We start from the raw sequence: 20,651 nt of genomic DNA, 5'->3' as shown, positions 1-20,651 counted from the left end.
TCAAAACCGGACTGATTATTTTTAATGTGTTTCAATATTTCTGCATTTTCTCTTTATGCTTAATGTGTTTTTATTGTAGTTTGTGGGCTCTACAAGAATAGAAACTGTAAATGTTATTTATTTATTGATTTTTTTGGGGGGGGGGGGGGTAACCAAAGGCCTGTGCTTGGTATTGGAGCTTTAAATTAATCATCGCTGTCAGATAAACTGTAAATGCAGTTTCTGGAAGTCCAAAATTAAATGATTCAACTATGCAGCAATTTTTGTTTTTCAGATAATTATAAAGCGCGAGCAATGTCACCGACACTGACGTGTTTGTTTTTCCTAAAGGGAAACAAACGTGTGGTACGTCTTACGTCACCACGTTAACCCCGAAGCGGAAGTGAACACGTGGGAAGAAGAGAAGCACCGTCTCGCGTGTTTGGAGGCCACGAGCTCGTTTCAGGTGATTTTTCGGCTTTTCGCGATATATTTACGAAGTTATTAAGTAACTAACGTCACTGTGTGTGACGTCCAGGGTGTCCGTTGATTTTAAAAATGTTTTATTGTGACCATTTGCGGCCCGAAAGGTAAAGTGGAGGGAAGGCTCCGGTTGGATAGCCGGTTAGCTGGTTGTCAGTTGGCGTAAATAACCGGATAAACAGGCGGACATGTGGAGCTGCTGGCTTTAAACCCTCTCTGCTGTTTTTCAGGTATTTCAGGATCACAGGTAAACCCTCCTCCTCCAACTCCTCGGTCATGGCTGTGAGAGCTGCCTTTGAGAAAAACAACGAGATCGGCTGCTTCGCCAAGCTGACCAACACGTACTGCCTGGTGGCCATCGGCGGCTCGGAGAACTTCTACAGGTGAGCTCACCTTTGGACACGCGCGTCGTGGCTGCGTGGGTCTGTCGCTGTGACAGCATCTGTTACCCATGTCATCTGTGTCACAATCCTCATCCTTGGTAACAGGTGAGGTGTGATTGTGTGCTGCCATGAATCGTTCCAGGTGATCCCGTCTGAACCTGCTGTGTTATAATAATAAACTTAATAATATCCACCTCTGAGGGGTTGGCCAGCCACCACCGCTTGTATTTGTTTTGGATCACTACCCACAGCTCATGACGATAGGTGAGGGTGGGGACGTAGATCGAGTGGGAAATCGACAGCATCGCGTTCGCGCTCAGCTCCCTCTTCACAACGACGGACCGGTGCACCAGTGACGGACCACATCACTGCTGACGCAGCCTCGATCCTCAGACTCGTTCCTCAGACTCGTTCATAAACAAGACCCTTAAAGAAGTCCAGTTACCTTTCTTTCAAGCTCCAGAGATACTATGACCTGGATGAATGAGAACCTACACAGACATATGACCGTGAGATGCTTAAAGTTGGTACTCCACCCTTTTCTGGCTGCTCCAGTGCCAGCTAGAGGCCACCACCTGATGAAGCCAACAGGACCACATTATCCACAAAAAGTTGAGATGAGATCCTGAGACCATCAAGGTGGAAGCCTTCAGCTACATGGCTCCACCTGGGAATTCTGTCCATCGGTGACTGAGTGCAGCCCTGGTGAAGTCCAACATCCCCGGGAACAGGTCCAACTTATTGCCGGCAATGTGGACCAAGCTCCCACTGCAGTTGTACAGGGACCAAATGGCTAGTAACAATAGTCAGACACCCCATACTCTCACAGCCCCCCCCCCCCCCCCCCCCCCCCCCCCCCCCCACACACACACACACACGCACGCACGCCACACCCCCATAGGGTGCTTAGAAGGATGCGATTGAATATCTTCTCCAAGTCCACTCATAGACTGGATGGATAAACTTCCACACACACTCATATCCTCGAGAGCATAAAGAGCTGGTCCAGCGTTCTGCGCCCAGGACAAAAACTGCATTGTTCCTCTAAAGGACAGAGTGTATCTGTAGTACCCTGACGAAGACCTCCTCTTCCCTGAAATTGGAGCGTCCCCTCTGGTCCCCCTTCTTAAAGAAGGGAACCACCACTTAATAATAAATTTAAAAAGTTTCAAAAGCAAGATATTGTGGAAATATAAAATTGAACCTTTTGGTACACCACAGGTATTGTGAGCTGTGACAACTTGTTCTTCATTTCTTTCACTGTTTGTATTTGTCCCCTTCCCTGAGGTGTGTATTTATGGGATACTGACCCGGAAATATGGAAAATAATCCTGATGGAAGATTGAAAATGAGTTGAAGGAAATCAGGGATCCACCAGCTGTGAAATTCTGGGCCATTCTGGGTTTGGCTCAGAGCCTTCAGCTGTTTCCCACTGCTTCAGTGATCTGCAGGCACACAGCACTGTCTGATCCCAGTGTTAATAAGCTGTGAAGCACAGCAGGCTTGATTTTGCCTTTGCTTTACTAGCTTGGTGAACTCAAACTTAAAGAATATACATTTCCTGAAACCATATTTAGAGCTACTGAGTTTAGTGAAGCCATGGTAACCTGGTGAAAGCTGTAGTGTTCAGTTAACAAGGAGGGTGCTCCCCACCCATGGAGACCCGGGTGCTGAGCTCTTTAAAAACTTTGTAATGAGAGAGAAACGTCTGTTCAGAGTGACCACTCTGATCCTGGGCGGGTGTTGCTGACGTGTGTGTTTCTAATGCAGTGTTTTGTGTGCAGTGTGTTTGAAGGGGAGCTGTCAGAAACCATCCCGGTGGTTCACGCTTCCATAGCGGGCTGTCGCATCATCGGGAGGATGTGTGTCGGTGAGTAAAGCTGAACGAATCTGTGCAGTGGATCGATCCTTCACAGCGCTGCCGTTCTTCATCTCTAAATGTGTCCATCGCACTCCTCTGTATTCGGGCTGGATTTACTTGGTTTCAGACTCACTCGACTCGTTTCCCTTTGTCCCTCGTTCAGGAAATCGTCATGGCCTCCTGGTTCCCAACAACACGACAGACCAGGAGCTGCAGCACATCAGAAACTGCCTCCCAGATGCCGTGAAGATCCAGAGAGTCGAGGAGAGGCTGTCTGCTCTTGGGAACGTCATTGCCTGCAACGACTATGTTGCGCTGGTCCACCCCGACCTCGACAGGGTGAGATGATTGAGCACACCTCGTTCCTCGGCTCTTCTGAGGCTTACCCGCCTTAATGATGAAACAGTTTTGTTTTGCCTTTCAGCGCATCCTCTTCCTTTAATCAAAGTCTATATTCACCCCCTGCCAGGCTGTGGCAGCTTTAGTTCACTAAAAAAATTGATTTATTAAGTTAAATTAGAATTGATGTTCAAGGACAGTTTATTAAAAATGGGTGTCCCGGTGATCCCAGTATGGACCAAAATAGGTGATTCTGGTCTTTGCCGTGATAGAGCAGCCCTGTTAACATGTTTTTGTCTCAAAATATAAAAATGTTTAAGGTTCTCAGTTTCCAGTGTAGCTCTCACTGCTCAGTCAGTGCACCGTGTAGTTCACCTCAGAGCCGAGGTGCTGCAGTGAGAAGAGCGAGGCCAGGAGGACCCTCATCATTTTCATCATTCCTCAGGGCTTTGCACCATGAATTCGTCCCTAAACCACGATTTATAGTAATTGTACTGAAGGGGGAGGTGATGTAATTAACTTTATTATTGTGTGCTGCTTGGTCTTCATGTTGTCCTACCTGGAATGAAATTGATCTGCTCATCATGTCAGATGTGGAGCTGATTAATCTCGAACAGCAGGTAGTTTTACTGAAACGCAGGTGGGACAGAAGACTTCAGAGCTTTGAAACAAGGAAAACATCACAGTTACTGAGGCCTGAGTCATGTCAGGCTACAGCGTAGACGCAGTAATATGAATCAAGTATAACAGTGAGATTGTTAATGTGGAGTTCTCCTGTAAAGTCCTGAGGCTTCTGAGGGCAAACGCTCAGAGGAAGTGACCTGGACTTTGGGGCGTGCCATCTCCTCATGGCTGCTCAGAGCTGTTTCGTCCTCGCCGACTCCGTCCTCGCCGACTCTGTCCTCGCCGACTCCGTCCTCACTGACTCCTTCGAGCACTCATCAGATTTGTCTCCCTGTAACTTTGTCTTCTTCCCAAAACTGAAAATCAAGCTATTTGCTGACCTAAGAACGTGCTGCTAACTCTGATGTGTCAGTTTTGTATTGAACTTCATAATAATTGGAGCTCTGGTGCAAACTGTGCCAGGTAGAGCTACTCGGCGACAGCACCACAGAGAGCAGTTTGGATGTTGTGTGTTTGTGATCGTCCAGAAACCACGAGGGGGAAGGAGAGTTTGCAGCTGAATTTGGCTGTTTTTATTCATGCCAGTTGGACAAAATGTAAATAATGTGGGGCTATAAGAGCAGGGTCACATGCGGTCTTAATTAAAATGAAATCAGGAGACTCGACTCTGGTTTAATGTAGACACCTGCTCCATTTTTAGGAGACAGAGGAGATCCTGGCAGACACTCTGAAGGTGGAGGTTTTCCGTCAGACGATAGCAGAGCAGGTCCTCGTCGGCTCGTACTGCGCGTTCAGCAACCAGGGAGGCCTCGTCCACCCGAAGACGTCGATAGAAGATCAGGACGAGCTGTCGTCTCTGCTACAGGTCCCCCTGGTGGTGAGTAAAGCTGCCGCGCCATCAGGTAACCTCAATGATAGAACACCAGCTTCTAATTTTGTCACTAACTTCCTGTTCAGGCGGGCACAGTGAACCGGGGCAGCGAGGTCATCGCGGCGGGGATGGTGGTCAACGACTGGTGCGCATTCTGCGGCTTGGACACCACCAGCACGGAGCTGTCGGTCATCGAGAGCGTGTTCAGACTGAGTGACACGGCGCAGCCCTCCGCCATCGCCACCAGCATGCGAGACTCGCTGATCGACAGGTAACGCACACACACCTGTCTGTGTACAGGTGAGGACTTCCACCGATGCAGCCAAAGGCTCATCCTGAAGCTTTAAGGCCCAGAGGAGGCCAGCGTGGCCTCACTTCAACGTAGCTGTACGTGGAGGGTGGGGCTGAGGTGTGCCTCTGAGAGATTTATCATCTTAGAGCTGCTGCTGCTTTGTGTGTCTGCAGCTGAGCCACATTCTCCCACTTTATTAAAGTAATAATTGGATTCGAGTCAGAGGGACAGATACAAATTTATAGGAGGAGTTAAGCTCTTCCTTATTTCCTGCCATTTATCCCTGCTCAGTGTATGTACAGTAATCCCAGTAAGCCAAAAGCTCAGGCTGCTCAAAACGCTCAGTTATCACAGCTTTTCCTACTGTTGGCTCTGTATGATGTCATAAAGGGGAGATATCCCTAATTAGGAAACTCAAGCACAGAAGCCCCACCCACCTGCTATTTAAAGCCCCTGTTTAGAGGGAGCAGCCAATCAGAAGGTGGTTTGCCTAAAGGGGGAGGAGCTAAAGCAGCTTCTTTCAGCCAGATGATCTGAGGGCTGCACCAGAGAGCAGAGAGAGAGATAGAGATTATTTCTTTATTTTAAACCTTTATTTTACCAGGTAAAACCAGTTCTCATGTCCAAACACGACCTGGCCAAAATAAAGAGATTATTTTGGACTGTAAATCATGCTGCTCTGAAATATGAAGCTGGAAATGCTCAGAGCTGCTCGTCTGTCAAGCTGAGGTCACGCCTGTGATATACACTGACAAACAAATGAAGGCAGCACTCGACCATCACCCTGTCATCACCCCCGACTGCAGATAACGATAACCGTCCCAGGCAGACGCTGGTGTGTACGCATTAACGTGGTGCTCTCCACCCTATGGTAGGGTTAACAGCTGATCAGAGGCACACACTGGGAGCTTATTTAAAGTGTTCAAATGTGATGATGATAATTTAGTGTTTTAATGCCATTAAGTGAACAGATATCAGCTGTTAGGTCTCACCCCCCCCCCCCCCCCCCCCCGACTAAGGGCAGGAGGCATCCATGGAAAAGGGGTGAAGTGTAAAACAGAGTTAAACATCATCTCCTGCTGACCGTCCTCTCCTCTGCTCTGTTTCCCATCAGCATGGCGTAGAGCCGCCTCCCGTCTTCCTGCCATCGAGGACCTCTGCCACGGGACTTCCTTTCTCAAGCTTCTCCTTCCAAACACCACGGCCCAACCACAGCTCCCTCCCACAGTACGACTGTCGTTTTCTTCTTCTGTCCCGGCAGAGCGACGCATCCTGGCAGGTGAAACGGTTTCATCCACTGACGTGAACTGTGAGGGGCGGAGAGGATCTGAGCAGGAAACAAAGCTGTGGTTACACAGTGATGATGCTGCTCTGCATGTGATTATTGACCCCGATCTGCAGGTCCCAGTCTGGACCCATGTTTATGACGTGTTTCTGATCCTCAAACCTAACCCAGCATACACCTCCAGCACTCTGAAATGATTTGATTGTGGCAGTAACTAACGAGAACCCAGTGTAATTAATAAACACAGGAACGGTCTCTGCAGAGTTCCTCCTCAGATTGTATGAAACGAGACGACGTGGAGGATGGTTCTTAAATGTGCGTCTTGTATACAAAATAAAATGTGTCACCGCTTTTTATCTGCTTGGTGCTTTTTCTGTTTCTCCATTGGACATTAATGTGAACAGAGTCAGAGTTGACCTCACACAGATCAGGAGGATCCCACGGCTGGAAAATGATCCATAAGTACAACTTCAAGAAGTTTGTAGGAAGGAGGAGATGATGTGCAGCTTCCTGTGTGCTGCCCGCAGACTCCTGAAGATCCAAAAGTGAAATAATGGGTTATGTTAGAGGGGAAACCTTAAAATGAATGTGGTGACCCTCAGGAGGGCCCCCAGCCTGAGGTTGGACTAAAACTGGCTCAAACAGGAAGTGTGGGAGCTTTTATTTCTCAATGCTGCTTTTGTTAATGCTTGAACCAGCTGCACACAATGACTACTTGAAGTTTCTTTATGATGTTCACTTAAGTGTGCAGACTGTTTTCCTTTTATTCTCCAAAGTTATGCAGAGTTAAACTGGATTATGACCAAAACCTGCGATTTTTTTTCTACTTCTTTGACAGCAAATTATTGCAGGGTCGTCCATGGAAGACTCGGTGACCCGTCAGGATCAGCGGGCTTTCTGTAGTGGTTTACATGCTCAGCTAACAGGTCAAAGGTCCCTGCTTCAGGCCCAGGGGAGACAGCTTTGCATCGGGAGGAGCGTCTGGTGTGAAAGCTGTGGCGACCCCTTACAGCCGTCTCCCCCTTTGACGTTTCTCGTGATGACACACGAGAGTTACAGGTCACCTTTTCTCTGCATGTTTGAGCTCATAACTTCATACGTACGGGAGGTCGACACGAGAAATTTTCACAGCTGGCAAATTCATGCTGAGCTGAACACAGCAATTAAATCCATTTTATACCAACTCCAAGTGTAACACAGGATGTTACGAGGGCTCAAAAATTCAGGACTTGACTTGAAAATTAAAGTACCAGATTTCCCACTTTCTTTTGTTGTCATCATCCAGATATTGTGATCCATATTCGACCAGTTCGGTTTTGTTCAACAAAGTAAATGTTTTAAGGGATTGTGCTCCATCTTAAACGGGAAAAATTTGAGAGCTTTCACCAGAAGGTGGCAGTGTTTAACCAGAGATGCTGTGAATTTAAATAAGTGGTCCTGGAGAGCACCATCACCTGAGATCGTAAAAACTGCAGCTGTAGTTGTAACTAAACTATTTAAGATACATTGTGTCAAACATCACTTTAAATGAGGCTGCTTCCTTTAGGGTCTCTGCAGCAGGTCATCTGCCTCCATCTGTCCCAGTGTCCTCCCTCTGCATATCCTTCACTACATCCATGAACCTCCTCTGAGGTGTTCCTCCTCTGCACATGTCCAAACCAAACTCAGCCTCTCTGACTCTGAGCTGTCTTTCTGATGGACCTCCATCCTGCTCACTCCCAGTCAACATCTGAGCATCTTCAGCTCTGCCTCCTGTCTTTGTGTCAGAGCCACCGTCTCCAAAACTTCCATCATTGTAGGTCTCACTACCATCTTGTGAAGCTTCCCTTTCACTCCTGCGTCTGTCACAAATCACCTGACGCTTGTCTCCACCCGCTCCGCCCTGCCTGGATTGGATGGTTGAGACCAGGTATTTAAACTGATCCTTCACTGTCTCTTCTTCGTGTCTCTCATTCGCTCACATGGATTCTGTCCTGCTTCTACTGACTTCTTCTTCTCTCCAGTTCATACCTCCACCTGCTCCACAGTGTCGTCAGAGATTCCTGCTGACCTCGTGTCAGCCTGTCCATCACCACTGCAAACACAAAGGAGCTCAGAGCAGATCCGTGATGCAATCCCACCCCCACCTTAAACCCATCTGTCACTCCAACCGCACTCCTCCCCACTGTCTCTGTCCTCATGCATGTCCTGCTCCACCCTCACTTCCTTCTCTGCCACTTCCTTGTTCACTCTTCCTGTTTTATTTTGGTACTAACTTCTTTGTGTGTCTGGTGATTTTGCTTCCTCTGTGATACTCAGGCCTGCCCTCATTGACTTCACCTGTGTCCAGTCACACCTGTGTGTTATCTGGGCTTGCTTGGATCCTTGGACACCTGCTGGACCTTTGTGAATTGTGCTGAGTCATTACAGACTCAGTTTGTATTCAGATCTGATCTCCTGTGAGCTCTAACTTTTAGGGCTTTTTCCACAACTTAAACCTGAAATCAGTGCTTTTAAAAAGAGTTTTCCAGTCCTGCACAGTGTAAAGATCCAGGCCTGATCCAGTCAAATATGGCAAATATGAGCCATAATGTATCTGTGTTTTTGTGGAGTCTTTGTTGACTTTCAGGAATTGAGTGAACTTTTTTTACTGTCTTCCCTCTTCAGGAGGATCACACTCCTGCAGCTCTGGGAGGGTCAGTGCCAGGCTGCTGGAGGGGAACAGTTCAGTTTCATCCTGGTTGAGAACACTGGTTGAGAACACCCTGCTTAGACTGCTGCCTTCGTGAGCCTTGGGGAAGGGAAAGACCTGCATAAGCAGCAAAAACTGGACGCACGAGTGATTTTATTCTTTTTAAATGTTTGTTGTTGTCATTTCTCTGTTGATTTTTATTCCAGTCATGTTGTTTAGGTGGGGTTTTGTGTTTTTGGTGTTGCCTTAACTGGTAAAGACTTTGGGTCGACTCCTGTTGTTTTGAATGTGTTAAATAATCCAGCTGTGCACAGAGGTTTACACACCCTGGCAGAGTGGGTGAAATAACGGCCACCGCATCAAAGGTTTACATAGCCTTGAATATTGGGCCTGATAATAAAGACACGCTGACACACCCAGGCTTCACTGATCATTGAGGGTAACTTTCCACATTTGTGATCTGTTTAATTGTAATTAGTGCCTGTGTGTAAATAATCACTGGCTGCTGAGCCACTGCCAAAGATCCCTGAGACAATTCACCGGTAAAAATATGAACCTGCCACTCTGTAGTGTTCAGTGCCTGCTGATAAACCCCTCAGGCTGAAGCACAGAGTGGGCCGTGTTGTAGCCATTTTTTTGTGAGATAGTTGTATGCATTTGGAAACACAAATTTGGTAATTATAAGTAATTCTGCTTGTAATGGAATTGTTAATCAATGACTAATTTGTAGAATAATTTGTTGGTTGTGATGTTTGAGGTTTGTATACTGGTAGGAAATGAGGAAAGGGCACCGGAAGTCACTGGACCCTAGAGCAACACAGTTTTTCGACCTACACTACGCTGTACGATGCGGTAAACTAAGTTAAATCAGAAAGGTCAAGATTTCCTTTATGTTTGTACTTTGCTTTCTTCAGTAAAGATACACCAGAAGATTTTTGGACTCAAGACCTTTGTTTACTAACGCGTGTGTGTTGAGTACGAAACACTTGAGGGTCCAGGCTAGGGAGGCAGCCGTGCCGCTGCAGCCACAGGCCGCTTTCATCCGCCGTGATCCGGAGGCACCGAACACAAAGGGGCTGCACGCTCCTGCTCCCAGAGCAGCTTCTCAACATCTGGAACCAGGCGATAAGCCCAAAGCCGAACTTTATGGTCACAGCCATGGAGGCTGGGAAAGTAAGGGTGCTCTTCCACAACTATCTCAGCAGACTGCAAGCTTATTGATGCTAAAGACGGCAAAACGTATTCCTTTGCTGCTGCGGTCAGGTCCATAATTTGGTGCCACCGCAGGGGACCTGAAATCAGTCAACACGAGACTAAAGTGCAACAGAGCAGGAAAAGCACATGCATCATTTTAAAGGCAACTTTTTTTATTTATTTATTGGCAAATAATTTGAATTAGGTTGTAGCAATGCATCTATGTACACCCCTCCGTACAGTGACAACGTCAGAAAGCCTAAAGAAACACACACTCTGTAATACAGCTCGACTATATGATCGTTTATACGCACACAAGTCATATTTTCACTTATTTTCAGTTTTTGGTTTGGGAAACATCGAAAAAGATTAAATTTAAACAGTACAGTCACATCCAGAGCTTAAAATCAGTACACATTTATAAAAAAGGAAAACATGCAGGTTTGTAGTGCAGAATGATTTCCTGTTAAAGACAGAAAAGAGGAGCAGATACAAAAAGAGAAGTGTTATACAGTAATTACTAAAAAAACCCTACACCGTCTTTTTCATATATTTGTATTAATTGATGTGCAAAAGAAGCTCATTCAAATCCTACATTAAATACATTTTGTTACGTGTTATGCTACCTTGGTGTTCTTACAGGGAGGAGGCGCCGCAGCGTGACCCGGGTTGGCCTCAGCGCGTTAAAATAAAAGCATCCCATCCCGCCATCCTTCTTGTTTGTGACCCCCCATCAAAGAAATGTTTCTGTGAGACTCCGCCTCTGAGGCGTCTGCAGGACAGCTCGCAGCCTCGTGCGGCCTGTGTTGTGCTTGCGGGGTCGCGGATGAAGACAGACGATACGAATGTGTTTTTCGTGGTGTTAGTGTGAGGAGAAATATTGCACATGTAAAATGACTGTAAATGCTAACAGCCCGATGAGGATCACAGTAATGTAGATTGTTGGCCAGCAGGAGGCGCGCTGAGCTTCAGGCTGACAGGAAACGTCAGAGCTACAGAACACAAACTGAACTAAACACAAACTCATTCAAAATGAATTAAAAAGGACATTTTTCTCTTCTAATCTGCCAGCTTTCACTTCGCTGAGGAGTTCGGACTTCCTCGGGCTACACCCTGACCTCTGCCCGGCTCGCCTGCTTTCAAGTTTGATTCATGTGTAGTGTTACAAGGAAAAACCAATCTGTTAATCAATCAAGCATCATCGAGACATCGTCCAAAAACGTCAAAGTCACTGGTCGGTTTGTCACCCTTTCAAAATAAGAGAACTCAGCCTGTGCGAGGCCAAAAGGAGAGAAAAATCAGATTTGATTTTTGGAAGGAGACACAGGATGTTCTCTGGTTTTGTAGCTACTGACTGACCAAAGAGAAGAAGGTGCTCGACTACGACAGAGAGGGTGGAGGGGGGGTGTGCTGCTGCTCGAGAGGGTGGAGGTGGAGTTCGGAGGTTTCTGGTCGTCCATCCTCTCTCTCTCTCAGCACCCGAAGTCGTCCCCGCTCTCCCTCCCTAGCAGCGGCCGAAGGTCTCCTGCGAGGCGTAGACCATGTAGAGGAAGCCGTCCTCGTCTCTCTCCTGCTCGTAGATCTCGGAGATGGGCGTGGAGACCGACACCATGCTGTGCTGGTTGACCAGCAGGAAGAAGGCCTGGGTGGGGTTCAGCTGCAGCCGACGCCTGGAGGGGGAAGGAGAAAAGTTATGGTGCTGCTGCCTCAGTCATTCAATTCTTACTTCATCCCAAAAGACCAAGTTTGATTAACACGCTCATTACTCGAGATAAATCCAGTTTGTTGGAAGCATGACGGCATGTCAGGGAAGGGAAGCCTACAGGCACAGGTTTACGAGAAGGAAAAAACTTTCAGAATAAAGTGTCAAACTAATGAGGGGATAATGGGGCACATTTAGGAGGAAAAGTCAGCAGCCAACGCGCTGCACTGCTCCACGGTTAGGCTGGAAATAAGTTATTGTTTGAGCTCCTGGATCGATATTCCCGTCTCTGAATAAAACACATTTTAAGACTTGAAGCTTTAAAGGTTTTTGTTTCTGTGAATCTCAGCGCCCCCCCCCCCGCCCCGACTCTGGAGCCAAACTGGGGAACGAACCGTCACTGAGGTTTAATGTTTCTGACCTGGCGGCAGAGCCGGGCCTTCAGGGTGCTGCTCTACACCTCATCCAAGTCTGGTTTGTGTAGTTGTTGCTAACATGGTGAATGAAGGCCTGCTGCATAAAATGTGTTTATACTTCAGCGTAAGCTGCTGCAGCCTCACACCAGCTCGTTGACCCTGATCGGCACAGACTGCAGTCTCCTTCCTCAGGCTGTGGGAAGCTTTAATGCTTAAATGGATTCAGGTTAAAGTTTCACACTCTAACGTGCAACCTTACAAATAAACAGCTGCACTGAGCGCGCTCAGCCACAAAACCATTCCCTTGAATTACAATGTTTATTTTACTGCTAAATCACCAGATTATCGTAATCTCGTGTTATTTAGTGTTGAATTTTATGATCTTTATGTTCTTTACAGAGTTTCCTCATTGATAACATCTCTGATTGGAGTAGGCGGCAGTCACAGGGATCAGTCTGTGCAGAACAGTCAGGCGATGCATGCAGCATCATCAGAGCCTGAGGCAGGACGCCTGGCTGATCGGCACATCTGCACAGCGTCATCTCTGATGAGCCAGCAAACACAGAGAAAGCCTGACTTTGTGCTCCTCAGGTAATCCACGTCAGGAGGTGCACAGGCAGCCCAAACCCCGCCTACAAACTACTTTAACAAGAGAGAAAACAACCAATCAAACTTTATTTGGACAACAGCTTTCATGCAGCTCACAATGACTGTCAAGCAATGAAGAAAGAACAAAAAAAATCATAAAAACAAGTGCAATAAAAATGAAACGATGTCTATAAAACAAACCCGATTAAGGCTGAAGAGGTTCAATAACTACGACAGTTTTTAACCAGCAGCCCATAAACCTCACTCTGAATTACACTTCAGACATGCAGCTGAAGTAAAGCATAATGCACACTTTAATACCCGCCATTCCAAACTAACGAGAGCCCCAATCACTCAGAATCGATCGAGACGTCTGCCCGCGAGTCCTGACCACGTTCACGATGAGAGAGCACATTTTTCTGAAGGTCGGCCGCCCGGCTCCTAACGTATCGATTTTAATATACTTTCATGTTCCTTCACAGCTTTTAATCAACATGCAGCAGCCGACTCCTCGTATAGGCTGAACTACAGATCACCTTCACCATTCATTCATCCGCTGGTTATGTTTTAGATTTATTGTCTTACTCAGAAAATGCCTCCAACTTCAGCTGCTGTAACCAAAGAATCAATGAACCTGAGTAACAGCTGCAGGATGAACACGGTTCAAATCACACTGCAAGTGTTTCATCAGCACATCCTTCAGGCAGCAAGTGGTTTTTTATTTTGAAAACTGACTGTCTCCTATACGCCCTTCCTGTGTTGGGCCTACGGTCCTCCCCTGTGAGGCAGCTCCTCCTCACACAGCCACAGGAAACTGTGAGGTAAAGCCTTTATTCAAACCCACAGCACTACAATCTAAGAGCAGAGCAGCACCCTGTGCCATTTCTTCTGTTTCAGTTATGTGGATTCATAATGAAGTCTGATAAAATGTGAGCCAATAAGTTTATATGCAGAAAGGATGGATGTGTGTCCCAGAAACAGCAGCACACACTGAGACTGTAATCTGAAGCGGTCGGAGCTCCAGCACCGCCTCATCAATGAAACCTGACGGAGCTTTCAGTTTTTCTTTTTTGTTAAATCTCAGCTTCATGTTTCATCTCTCCTCTCATTTTAGGCTCACTCTCATGTTTCACCTCCTCTGAGTCTCCTCTCATTTTCCACCCTCAGCTTTTAGAGGTCAACGCTTTTATACGCTGATCGTTTGTAAAGCCACTGATGCAGGACGGACTTAAACCTAATGAAGTCTCACAGCTGATTCACATCTTTGTGCCTCCTCAGCATTTAAGGATCATAATAATTACAACCCAGCTCACAAACCACAGATATATGATGTTATTATTTGTCTTTACTGCTGGACCGTAAAATTAAAATTTACTGGCCTGTTATTCTCTGGATGGATGCAAAGCGCTCCTCATCAGTCCCCCACACCCACACACACACACCCACAGTGTCCTGAGCTCCATTTACCTGATGATTTTAACCAGCTCACTCATGTTGACGTGATCCGGGACCAGGAACTTGGTCTTGTCCAAAACAGGCAGCTGTTTCTCTCCCTTATACCTCTCAATGATTACCTGCAGGCACAAAAGACACAAAGGTGTAACTATTCTGTCCTACAAACAACCTGTATGTTAAAGATGCATGAAGCCACTGACTGGTTTAGGTTCTGCTCTGAATGCTTGACTTTAGCATTTTAGTTGCAGCCATGTTTTTTTGTAGCTACAAGCGACCATATTTGGACAAAAGGGTGGAGTGAAAGTAATCAGATACCTGCTAATCAGAGCTCAGTAACATCCAAATAACATCCACAATTTCACCCACTCAAAACTGGAGCTCGCAGTTCTTGGACAGTCTGTTAATACAGTTAACTGCACAGCCAGCCAAACTGTTTTTGTGGGAGTCTGTGAACATGTTCTTACATGGGAGCCTGTGGGGGCTGACTCAGGTGGAACTGCAGTTTTTGGCATCCCATCTTCCTCCTGCAGTTCCTAAGAGATCATGTAGTTCAGGGATCCTCAAGTCCAGGCCTCGAGTTCTGGTGTCCTGCAGGTTTCAGATGTGTCCTTGATCCAACACACCTGAATCAAATGGCTGAATTACCTCCTCAGTATGCAGTCAAGTTCTCCAGAGTCCTGCTAATGACTTCTATATTTGACTCAGGTGTGTTGGATCAGGGACACATCTAAAACCTGCAGGACACCGGCCCTCGAGGCCTGGATTTGAGGATCCCTGATGTAGTTGTTGGGGTTTTCGCTCCAATCTTTCTGATGGCCAGCAGAGGGCAACACCTCTGTTGTGACTGTACAGATGCCTATGAGGAAAACAACCCCCAACATCCTTTCTCTATGACCTCAGTAAACACTTTATTTATAGCTTTAGTTTTAAGTCTTACTGAATATTGTGTAAGTAACGGGATTTATGCTTCAGCTACATCATAACCACAAACCCCTCTGAAACCCTACGCCTGACACCCACCTCCTGAGAACTGTAACTACCCGTCGGGTCGACAGCCCACAGTGACCGTGATTGGTGTTGCGTGGCTATAGTTCCGGAGGTTGGTGGTTCAATTTCCAGCTGCTCCAGGCTGCATGCCAAAGTATTCTTGGGCAGGATACTGGACCCCAAACTGCTCTCCGATGCAGCCGTCGGAGTATGAATGTTAGATAGAAAATACTAAGAAAGAAGTCCTTGTATGGATGTGTGTGAATGAGGCATGTTGTATAAGCGAGTGCTAACAGTAGAGTAGAAAAGTGCTACATAAGAACCAGTCGACTCCTCCCGTGCATTTCAAGCTACTTTTTCTTTTGAATTTATCAGCGAGAGAACAATGATCACCTCAACATAAGCAATAATAATCATAGCATCAATATGAAGACTCAGAAATGTCAGCAAATTCCTGTTAGGAGACCGCTGAAACGATCAGAAAGGATGTGATGGGAAAAGATGTGATGGGAAAGGATGTGATGGGAAAGGATGTGATCAGAAAGGATGTGATGGGAAAGGATGTGATCGGAAAGGATGTGATGGGAAAGGATGTGATCGGAAAGGATGTGATGGGAAAGGATGTGATGGGAAAGGATGTGATCGGAAAGGATGTGATGGGAAAGGATGTGATGGGAAAGGATGTGATGGGAAAGGATGTGATCGGAAAGGATGTGATGGGAAAGGATGTGATCGGAAAGGATGTGATGGGAAAGGATGTGATCGGAAAGGATGTGATGGGAAAGGATGTGATCGGAAAGGATGTGATGGGAAAGGATGTGATGGGAAAGGATGTGATCAGAAAGGATGTGATGGGAAAGGATGTGATGGGAAAGGATGTGATGGGAAAGGATGTGATGGGAAAGGATGTGATGGGAAAGGATGTGATCGGAAAGGATGTGATGGGAAAGGATATGATCGGAAAGGATGTGATGGGAAAGGATGTGATCGGAAAGGATGTGATGGGAAAGGATGTGATCAGAAAGGATGTGATGGGAAAGGATGTGATGGGAAAGGATGTGATGGGAAAGGATGTGATCAGAAAGGATGTGATCAGAAAGGATGTGATGGGAAAGGATGTGATCAGAAAGGATGTGATGGGAAAGGATGTGATGGGAAAGGATGTGATGGGAAAGGATGTGATGGGAAAGGATGTGATGGGAAAGGATGTGATCGGAAAGAATGTGATGGGAAAGGATGTGATCAGAAAGGATGTGATGGGAAAGGATGTGATCGGAAAGGATGTGATCGGAAAGGATGTGATCAGAAAGGATGTGATCAGAAAGGATGTGATGGGAAAGGATGTGATCAGAAAGGATGTGATGGGAAAGGATGTGATCGGAAAGAGGTGGAAAAACTAGAAGGACAAATATGTTTGAAAAAAACTGACCACCACAAAGAGCAAAGACCGTGGAGGAAGTCCCGGCGTTTTATTCATTTCTGTCGTGTTAAACACGACCACACAGTAATTACCACATAATGCACCAGCACGAGCATAAATGCTGGATATGATGTCGGTTTTGGATCGTAGCTCTGCAAAGACTCAGAAGCGTGAATCAGTGTCCAGAAGAACAACAAGGCGGCGTACGCCTGTGATTGGCAGGTCACTACCGTCTGCTTTCAGAGAGTCGGGATGGAAAACACTCTGCTCAGACTTCAACAGCAGGACTAACCATGGCACGACTTTGGCCATGGTCATCTTTTAGATACAGTCTGTGGTTGAAACCTGAGTGGTTACTGTACAGAAATATGACTGCACACAAATGTGTACATGAGGGAGTCTGAGAGCTGGACTTCCCTCAAACTCACGATTCAGGCCAGTTCCAGGAAATATAATCCGTCTTTATACATCATCTCTGACTGGAAGACGTTCTTCTTACAAGGTCAGGTGTGCAGCAGGGCATCATCATATTGATTCCCTGAACTGGAGACCAGTTTGATTTGCTGCCTTTTCAGACACTCCACCCTGTGCTTCCTGCACTCCAGTAACCTCAGGTTCCTCACAGCCCCTATAACCCCTTTATTTTCAGTAACAAAGAGCAGTGAAGTGTGGTGTGATTAGATGTGAACAGCAGCTTACTGGGATCTTGTTGGGGTGCTGCTCGCGGATCTGCTGAACCTCTTTGCACCGGTCAGCTGTGGACAAAAGACACAAACGGTCAAACATCAGAAAGCTCACTTCTCTTTCAGCCTAAATCTAAACTGGAAATGAAATTCACAAGAATGTCTTTTGAGAGTGTCCTGAGCCAAGATGGGACGCAATAACCAAGCAGAAGAAACCAGAGAACACCTGAGGGAACACCGCCTCGCTCTTATTCTGAAAGTTCAGCCAATGCTAACCAGCTAACTTGGACCTTCATGTCTGGTTCCCCGTGGACAGGCTGGACAGATCGCTGATGTGGAGGTCATCGATGTGTCGAGTCCCGTGATTGGACAGACTCCACTTCCACCAGCTGGTGATGGCAGCCACTCTGCAGAGTCACGTCAACCACCTGCAGCAGGTGGAGCCCTGCTTCACCTGCCTGAGTGAACACACCAAGGCTGCAGGGGAGAACAGGGACTACTTTGGCCAGGGGCAGCAGTCCAAGACGGTGGAGTGACGAGCTCATCAACAGGAGCATCTGCTTATTGCTCCGTTATCTGTGGCTCAAAACAGGCTTTTATGGGCAGATTACACACATAAGGTCCACATACAGTGGAGTCTGTGCTACTTCACTGTTTAAGCTCAGGGAAATTAAATGCAGGTTAAAATATCTCTATCACAAAACCTCTTTGGGGATGCCATTTTTTTACAGTGCATGTGGTGTTATTAATTCATTTATTATATAATATAATGTAATCTGTGGGAAACTGAATATTTTCATTATCCATTATTCTACAAATGAATGAGCTGTAAACTAAAGCCACGCCCCCCTGCTGGTGGAGACATTTCTGCCACAGGAAGTGACAAACATTTAAGATGAGGAAGAAGGAAGTGCGGCTCTTCAGTGATGGCTGAACCTGCCCTCTGTAGCCCCGTTTCATTTCTGATGTGCGAATGCAGAGATCACAGAGCCTCTTACTGCAGTGCAGAGGTGCATTCACCCACAGTACTGCCAGTCAGTCCATGAATTTAACCGTCAGCTGAAGACAACAAAGGCTGCTTTTCAGCAGTGATGTCTGACGGTACGACAGGAGGGTCAGCTGCATGTAGCCTGGTTTCAGGCGTCAGAGAGGGCAGGATGTCTGCAGAATGTTCAGCACGTTAACCCACACAAATAAACATGAATTATAACTTCAGTTTGATAATTTGTGCATCTTTCCCTTTTTACACACTAACTGCTCCTGTGCTGTTTTACTGTCGAGGTTTGCATCACTTCACAGGTTTGCATATTATTGTTAAATGTCTTCTTTAATCCCTGCGAGTGTTTCTTATAGAGCCCATTTTTTCTGCCTCACCATCTTATTGGACAGCACTCGCTGAGTCACCTACTGGCCTACTTCAGAAAAACTGCTTTTCCTTTTTTAAATACTGGCAGGGTTCAAAGCTCAGGTGGCTCAGAGCAGCAACAGCTGAGTGTGAATGGCTTCTTTGTTTCAGAGCGGAGGTGTTTATTCAAAGTCAGCTACAGTCCTGTTCCTGCATAATTACCTGTCTTCAGTTTGAATTTAAATGTGCTACTTTCACAAATAGCTCTGTTTTCCTTCATGCACACTGGGGTTCTGGAGACAGACGCCCTCTTTACTTTTAAGATTAGGCTTCAAACTTTCCTTTCTGAGAAGCTTTATAAAGTTAGGGTGGATCAGGTGACCCTGAACCATCTGTCTGCTCGGTAAAGTCTTGATTATACTTTCTGCATCCACCGGGCTGCGAGACAGTTTTGGCATCAGACGGTGAGTGCGAGGGTCTGTGCAGATACCCTCGTGCTTGTGACCCTGCAGACTCGTCCACAGAGAATTTACATTAGAATGCACCATCTATGCACCCCAGGCAGCGGTGTAACAGGAACCACTGCTCAGCCGTGGTGTCTCCAGCTGTCTGTGTCTGCAGCACAGTACAGGCGAGGCTCTCTTCTTCTTCTTTCTTATTCTAGCCAACTGTTCTTAATAAAAGGCTTCCCGATGGGCAAACGCCATCATATGGCAGGAAACTGTTTTCATAAGAGGATTTCACTAACAGATGATGTTGCAGTGGCCATGTCCATCTACAGTCCTGTATACACTGAATCTTAGTCAGTGAGAGTGATTCTTTACTGAAGCACTTGCTGTCTGGGACACGGTGAATCCATGAGCAGCTTAAAGGCGTGCTGCACACAGTCAGTGTGAGTACATGGCTGCAGAGGCCCAGAGCTGACTGCCTAACTTTCTTTCCTGTGCTTTGTTTGTCCTCCTTTCCCTCCCCCTCCCCAAAAGGTCGAGGCAGATGGCTGCTCCCTAAGCCTGGCTCTGTGGTATTTGATGGATATTCATTCTCCCCACTGTCACCCGGTTCTGTTCATGGGGATCATCTGATTGCTGGATTTTTGGGGTCTTTACCTTAAATGAACTGATAAAACTGAAGTGTAGTAAGTCTGTTTCTGTCGGTTACATCTGGCCCAGGTCTTCTGTTATGTAACACTTTGGTAATGTGTGTCAGTGTGACAGAGACCCACAGCTGCTGAACAAACAACACGAACAGGTCTACAAGGGCAGCTAAAAGAGGCTATAAGCAAACACAATAAGGCGGTGGATGCAGTGTTTTTTCCGTCTCTGCTGCTTCTCTGTAAATGGAAAGATTATGCAACGAGCCCGACTCCGGGCTCCTCCCTGCCCGGCTCAGGGGGGCTGTCTCTCGGCCTCATGTTTCAACATAAATCGCTGAACACGTGTATTGGGATAATGTGTCAGCACATGTTGTTTTTCCTTTCCAAGCACAGTCCAGCGAGCTGCTCCAGTTGTGTAAACGGGAGGCCTAGCTGGCTGCGAGCTAACCGGACAGTGACCCAGATGGCCCTGTAACACCTCCCGGGCCCGAGGAGGCTGCAGACACCGTAAAAACAGCGCTTTTCACCCTTGATTTGCGCCTATAGAAATACCCCCTCAGCTTACCTGCCCTGGCCCGCAGACACCTGTAGCAGCTACAGCTGCACAGACATCCTTTAACTGCGCTGTCATTACAAAGGGCTGAGCTAGGCGGCTAACGGGCCAGCTCACGGCGGCGGTTTGCGGCCAGTTTAGCCCGCTAAATAACACCTTCTCGGGGGTTTCTTACCAAATGTCCTCCTCTGTTTGAAGGGTCTGTCGGACGGCATGTCGGTCCCGATTATTACTCGGTTATAAACTAATGAATAACGCAGTAGTTGCAGCCAGCAGCGGAGCTCCGTCCCTCCCGTTCGTGTCTCCGGTTCGTCTGAAGCCAAAACAGCTCCGGACAAACAAAGACGGTAAACCGAGCCTCTGACGTCACCGTGCGCGTTTAAAGGGGACGTGCGCCAATTCCCGCGCCCAGAGAGCGCGTTCACAG

General features: G+C 46.9%; 2 protein-coding genes across 2 annotated transcripts; one reads left to right on the top strand and one right to left on the bottom strand.

Annotated features, from left to right (window-relative positions):
• The first annotated feature begins 323 nt into the window (after positions 1 to 323).
• Positions 324 to 6,473, top strand: eif6 (eukaryotic translation initiation factor 6). The gene is made up of 7 exons (XM_030725806.1): positions 324 to 445; positions 693 to 845; positions 2,630 to 2,715; positions 2,870 to 3,045; positions 4,370 to 4,546; positions 4,627 to 4,811; positions 5,947 to 6,473. Exons 2-7 carry the CDS (start codon positions 739 to 741, stop codon positions 5,954 to 5,956), a joined length of 741 nt encoding a protein of 246 aa, XP_030581666.1. The 5' UTR covers positions 324 to 445; positions 693 to 738; the 3' UTR covers positions 5,957 to 6,473.
• Positions 6,474 to 10,134: 3,661 nt separating this feature from the next.
• Positions 10,135 to 20,580, bottom strand: map1lc3a (microtubule-associated protein 1 light chain 3 alpha). The gene is made up of 4 exons (XM_030725808.1): positions 20,400 to 20,580; positions 17,250 to 17,305; positions 14,156 to 14,262; positions 10,135 to 11,652 (listed from the first exon to the last, which is right to left on the bottom strand). Exons 1-4 carry the CDS (start codon positions 20,437 to 20,439, stop codon positions 11,487 to 11,489), a joined length of 369 nt encoding a protein of 122 aa, XP_030581668.1. The 5' UTR covers positions 20,440 to 20,580; the 3' UTR covers positions 10,135 to 11,486.
• Between the last annotated feature and the right edge of the window lie 71 nt (positions 20,581 to 20,651).

The sequence above is a fragment of the Archocentrus centrarchus genome, unplaced genomic scaffold, assembly GCF_007364275.1.
Source record: "Archocentrus centrarchus isolate MPI-CPG fArcCen1 unplaced genomic scaffold, fArcCen1 scaffold_76_ctg1, whole genome shotgun sequence".
In the NCBI taxonomy this organism is placed as follows: domain Eukaryota; kingdom Metazoa; phylum Chordata; class Actinopteri; order Cichliformes; family Cichlidae; genus Archocentrus; species Archocentrus centrarchus.
The sequence above is the reverse complement of the archived record's forward strand: the minus strand, read 5'-3'. Positions and strand labels throughout refer to the sequence as shown.